At 39.8% G+C, this 6,438-nt stretch overlaps 1 protein-coding gene across 1 annotated transcript; it reads right to left on the reverse strand.

The window, feature by feature from the left end:
- Positions 1 to 5,116: 5,116 nt before the first annotated feature.
- LOC145821871 (uncharacterized) lies at positions 5,117 to 5,758 on the reverse strand. The gene has a single exon (XM_082918445.1). The coding sequence runs from the start codon at positions 5,756 to 5,758 to the stop codon at positions 5,117 to 5,119; it is 642 nt and encodes a 213-aa protein (XP_082774571.1).
- Between the last annotated feature and the right edge of the window lie 680 nt (positions 5,759 to 6,438).

Raw genomic sequence — 6,438 nt, forward strand, 5'->3', positions numbered from 1 at the left:
AACTTTTCAAGAGGCCTTTGCATATGTACAGAATGAGGAGAGTCGTCGTTCTGCTATGTTACCACCGGCTACTGGAGACCGTTCAACATTACTTTCTGCTCCTTCTTGAGATGGGGCTGATTTGTCACTACCTCTTTCCCATCCTTTAAAGAAGAATACTGTGTTTTGTGATTATTGCCGCAAGCCGCGACCTACTCGTGAGACGTGTTGGAAGCTTCATGGGGCTCTATTAGGGAGTTGGGGTGATCGGTCTGGTACTAGAGGCAGTCGATCAGGCCAGTCTAGAGGACGTGACTCTAATTCACGGGCCCATTAGTCTAGTGCTGTTGACACCCTTGATTCTACTTGTGCTTTAGTTGGTCCGACTTCTGATAGTTTATCTAGCATGACCTCTCCTAAGCTTAAGGATGTTCTACGTCATTTGCTGGCCTGCCGGTCTTCTACTACTCCCCGTGCTTCTTCCTCGTCGTTTTCCCGCTTAGGTAACTTAGCCTCTTCTCTTAGTGCTTTTCTTTCCCATAAGTCTTTGCCATGGATTATTGATTCTAGTGCCTCAAATCATATGTCTGGGTCTTTTGATCTTTTCTTAGCATATATGCCCTCTTCAAGTCAGGACAAAGTTAGGATTGCAGATGGTACTGTTTCTTCTATCTCTGGGAAAGGTTTAATTCATGTCACCCTACCTTACCTCTGTCTTCAGTGCTCCACGTTCCCAATTTTTCTGTTAATCTTCTATCTTTGAGTCGTATTACTAAGGATTTAAACTGTAGTGTGGCATTTTTTCCTGATCATTGCCTTTTTCAGGACCTTGTCACGAGGAGGACGATTGGCAGTGGTAGTACAGAAAATGATCTCTATTTCTTGGATCAACCGAACAAGCTTGCTCATCATTCCATCCAATTCCCAACCACCAAGGAGGATTTATGGCTGTGCCATCGGCGTCTTGGGGCATCCGTCTTTTCATTTACTTAGGCATTTGTTTTTACAAACAATAATGTGTCTGAGTTTCTTTGTGAGTCTTGTCAATTGGCAAATACCATCGAGTTTTTTTTTGCTCCAAGTCTTAATAAAAGTTTAGCTCTTTTTTCTTTAATACATTCTGATGTGTCGGGTCCATCTTGTGCTACGTCTTTAAAATGCCATAGATGGTTTGTTACCTTTATTGATGATTTTTCTTGTACTACTTGGGTGTATCTTATGAAAGGAAAAAAATGAGGTTTTCTCTGTGTTTCAAAGTTTTCATAAAATGATTTGTATTTCGTTTGGGGCAATTGTCAAAATCTTGCGTTTTGATAATGGGGATGAATACATCAATTCACGGTTAGAGAGCTATTTTTATACTCATGGCATTATACATCAAACATCTTGCACCAATACTCCTGAACAAAATGGGATTGCAGAGCTCAAGAATTGTCATCTTCTTGATATGACTTGCTGCATGTGTTTTTCTATGAGTGTGCCTCGGTCCTACTGGGACGAGGCCATTCTCACCGCAACCTATCTCATTAATCGTCTTCTTACCCAGGTTTTGCAAAAACAAGCTCCACTTTAAGTCCTCGGTTAAGAGTCTTTGTTTTCCATTCCCCCTAAAATATTTGGTTGTGTCTGTTTTGTCCACAATCATTCTCCTACTTGTGGTAAGTTGGACCCTCACTCTCTCAAGTGTGTTTTCCTCGGATACTCGTCTACTCAAAAGGGGTATAAATGTTATCACCCTCCTTCTCGTAAGTGGTTTGTATCCATAGATGTCACATTCTTTAAGTCTCAGTCTTACTTCTTGTCTTCTCCGGTATCACAGTTTTCCCTTCAGGGGGAGCCTTGGTGTGAAGAGATTCATGTTGTCCCTGTTGCTCCTATGATAGAACCAGTTGTTCTTGCACCATCTATTACTGGGACTATAGAATCCAATGCCACCAAGGACAGGGAAGGGTAAGTTTTTGTCAGGGACAAAGATAGACAGAAAGTTACTAGGATATAAGAGACCACTTCTGCTCATCCACTGTCATCTCCTGCTTTTGATAAGAGTCTAGGTAACTTTGAACCTCTTGTTTCTCTTGAGTCTACTGATATTACTATTCCGAACACTACTGATCTTGATATTCCTTTTGCCAAGAGAAAGGGTGTGAGATCTTATAGTCAACATCCTATCTCAAACTTTGTGTCCTACTCTCATTTGTCTTCCTCTTATAGAGCTTTTGTGTCAAACATTTCCTCTTTTAGTATTCTTAACCATTTTCAGGATGTTCTCGCTAGTTCTGAATGGAAACTTGCTATGATTAACGAAATGAAAGCACTTTGTAAGAATGACACTTGGAAATTAACTGAGTTACCTAATGGTAAACGACTGGTGGGATGCAAATGGGTGTATATTGTGAAGCACAAAGCAGATGGTTCCTTTGAGCATTGCAAGGCTCGACTTACGGCAAAAGGCTTCACTCAGACTTATGGAGTAGACTATCAGGAAACTTTTGCACCAGTGGCTAAGATGAATTCAGTCAGAATACTTCTCTCTCTAGCAGCTAATTTAGATTGACCACTTTATTAGTTTGATGTAAAGAATGCTTTCTTACATGGTGATCTAGAAGAAGAGGTATATATGGACATTTCTCTTGGTTTTGAGGATCATCAGACAGAGGGTAAAGTATACAGGCTTCGTAAGTCATTATATGGTTTCAAATAGTTTCCAAGGGCTTGGTTTGAGAGATTCACTCCGGCTATGCTTCAATATGGTTTCAAATAAAGTCAGGCATATTATACTTTGTTTGAGAAACATTCCTCATGTGGTAAGACTATAACTCTCATTGTTTATGTGGATGACATAGTGCTTACAGGCGATGATAGTGAGGAAATACCCTAATTGAAGAAATATTTAGCTAGTGAGTTTGAAATCAAAGACTTTGAGAACTTGAAGTATTTTCTGGGAATTGAAGTTGCTCGCTTCAAGGATGGGATTTTCATCTCATAAAGGAAATATATTCTTGACCTTCTGAAGGAAATAGAGATGCTTGGATATAAGACCTGTGATACTCCATTGGAACCTAATTAGAAACTTGGTGATGATGAACGAGGAACAACTGTTGATAGGGGGAATTATCAGCGACTAGTGGGTAAGCTCATTTACTTACTCGCTCTTGTCCTGATATTGGTATTGCTGTCACTATGGTTAGCCAATTTATGCATGCTCCTCACTAAATTCACTTAGAGGCTGTTATGAGAATTTTGAGGTACTTGAAATCTTCTCCTAGAAAGGGCCTTTACTTTTCCAAACATGATCACCTCAGAGTGGAAGCCTATACGAATGCTGATTGGGCAGAGTCAATAACTGATAGGAGATCTACATCAGGATATTGTACCTTTATGGGCGGCAATCTTGTTACTTGGAGGAGTAAGAAACAGAATGTGGTGGCTAGATCGAGTGCAAAAGTTGAGTTTAGAGCTATGGCATAAGGTGTGCGTGAACTTTAGTTGCAGGAATCGTCCTAACAGGTGACGAATCTTCCTAAGAAACGTGATTCCGCGTTTCTTAGAAAGAAACGTGTAGGAATCGCGTTTCTGTAGAGAGAGAAACGCGATCTTGGCCAAGATGGGATCGTTGGTGAAGAAGAACAAAAATCCTAGCTTGTTGGTGTCAGATACGGCGAGGAGAGAGAGACAGAGGAGAGAGTGTGTGAAGGAAGAGAGTGAGAAGACAAACCTTCGTCGTCGTAGTCGAACATCCAGTTGACTCGAAGCATCGATCGAACCTTCGACTCCAGTCGTATTGGACCTCGCGATCTGCTCGCGTCGAACCTTCGTCGTCGTAGTCGAACATCCATGGCCATCGCGATCAGTGCTCACCTCCTTCTGCTTCTTCTTCTTCTTCTTCTCTCTCTCTCTCTCTCTCTCTCTCTCTCTCTTCGATCTGTGTTGTCTTCCCCCTCCCGTTTCTAACATATCTATATAATTTACTATATAATAAATAATATAATTTGTTATATAAATAATATAATTTGTTATATAATAATATAATAAATCTAATTAAATCAAATATAATAAAAAAAAATTAATAAAATTTATAAAATAAATCATTATTTTACTATTTTTTAACATATTTTATTATTTTACTGTTTTTTATTTATAATATATATCAATTAAAAATTAAAAAATATATATAAATAAATTGAAAATATTATCTATAAAAATAATATCTAAGATAAAAATAATTATTTAACTCACCTTTATATAATAAATATATTTTAGAAATAACTATTAAAAATATATATATATATATATATATATTATCGCTTCCCGAGGCGCTCCCAACTTAAGAAACTTCTATCCGCTCCCGCTCCAGCCCCTGCTCCCGCTCCCGCTTTGTGCAACTAAGGCGTGAACTCTTGTGGATCAGACTATTGTTGAGTGATCTGGGGATGAGCCAAACAGACTCTATGCGGCTATATTGTCATAATAAGGCTATCATCAACATAACTCACAATCCTGTTCAACATGACAAGACAATGCATGTTGAGATTGATCGTTACTTCATTAAGGAGAAACTCATTTGCGGCATGATATGTACTCCTTTTGTGAAGTCAGGTGAACAACTTGCAGACATCCTCACCAAGGAAGTTGGGAATAAACCATTTCATGACATTCTAGGCAAGCTGGGCATGGGATATATCTTCGTACCAGCTTGAGGGGGAGTGTTAGAATATTTCTTTATTTCCTTATTTAGATTAGATTGTGATTGATTGATTGTGATTCCTTAATCAGTCAATCAATCAATCAATATAAAAGGTGGTTCTTTAATCAGTGCCTTAGGCTTCCTTTTGTAATTGTTGATTGATTAATATGAAAGGTGATGATATCATAATCATCACCCAAGTTTTGTATTCTCTTAAATTACAAGAAAAGCACTAGGAGAATAGGCTAAGTTACCTAAGCGGGCAAATGACGAGGAAGATGCATTGGGAGCAGTAGAAGACGGCAGACTATCAAATGACGCAGAACATCCTCAAGCTTAGGAGAAGTTATGCTAGATAAACTATCAAAAGTCTAATCAACTGAAGCAGAAGTAGAATCAAGGGAGTCAACAACACCAGGCTGATGGGCATGTGGATTAGAGCCACTGGCCTAATCAACTGCCTCTAGTACCAGGCCGATCACCCTGACTCCCTGATGGAGTCCTATGAAGCTTCCAACACTTCTCACGAGTATGCCGCGGCTTACAGCAATAATCACAGAACATAGTATCCTTTCCTGAAGAATGGGAAAGTGGTAGTGACAAACCAGTCCCATCTCGAGAAAGAGCAGAAAGTAATGCTGAACGGTCTCTAGTAGTTGGTTGTAACATAGCAAAACGACGACTCTCTTCATTATGTACATATGCAAAGGCCTCTTGAAGAGATGGAAGAACATCCATGTCAAGGACACGACTCTGGACTGGATCAAACTCCACATTGAGATCTTCCAGAAACTTGAAGATCCTCTCCTGTGTAAGAAACTTCTGGTAACCAACTGAGTCAACTGTACAGACAGGCTTGTAATCCAGGAGATGATCTAGGCGTTTCCAACCATTAGTCAGAAAGGTGTAATATTGAAGAACTGTCTGCTCTCCCTGTACTGAGCGCTCAATAGACCGGCGCAGCTCAAAAGACTGAAAAAATTTTTCTTTTTGAGAATATGTAGCAGTGACTGCTTTCCAAATATCCTGGGCAGTATCCATGGATAAGTTGCCTTCACTAATTTCAGGAACCATGGAGTGAATGAGCCACCCCATGATTAAAGAGTTGGTAATCCCATTGGTCATAACTAGGAGAAAGTGTCAGACACTGAGACCATAAAAGGTAATTTTGACCATTAAATAGAGCGGTGTTGATTTTGAGGTTAGGTTTCAGGTTTTTAGATGTAGTAGTCATAACTGGACTAGAGCTTTCTCCTTTAGATGGGTGAGAAGTAGTGGTGGATTCACTAGTTAGGTCAGCCATAAGAACTCTACAATTTCAAACCAAAAAACCTTGCACAAATCACAAGAATGGAAAGAGGAATGAAATGGGCTGGAAGAAGCAAAATCACACATAGACCACTATGGGAGCATAACAATCAGATTAATGACCATCTATGGACCTAAAAAATAAATCAAATACGGAAAAACGAACCTCCAATCAAAACAAGTGCTGAACTAAACCCGCGGCAACCGAAGATGGCAGCCCTCAAATACTTATTCACAGGAGTCGAAATACACAAAGAAAGGCTAGGACAACCCTCACAAGGGTCGACTAGGCTAGAGGGGCCTTCGGCTGAAGCTAAAACAACTCTGTGGGACCTTAGTTGGTTCCAACAGAGACTCAGGGACTAGTGGTGAATGATGCGTGATGATAGGTGATGGCTGGTTGGTAGTAGCGGCTGTGTGTGTGATGGGTTTTAGGGTTTTGGCTCTAAATACCATGTAATTTAAGA

This window comes from Camellia sinensis, chromosome 3 (genome assembly GCF_055761805.1).
Source record: "Camellia sinensis isolate YWXY chromosome 3, ASM5576180v1, whole genome shotgun sequence".
In the NCBI taxonomy this organism is placed as follows: Eukaryota; Viridiplantae; Streptophyta; class Magnoliopsida; order Ericales; family Theaceae; genus Camellia; species Camellia sinensis.

Coding starts and splice junctions, on each gene's coding strand:
- LOC145821871 (XM_082918445.1), bottom strand. CDS start 5,758: ATGGGGTGGCTCATTCACTCCATGGTTCCTGAAATTAGTGAAGGCAAC.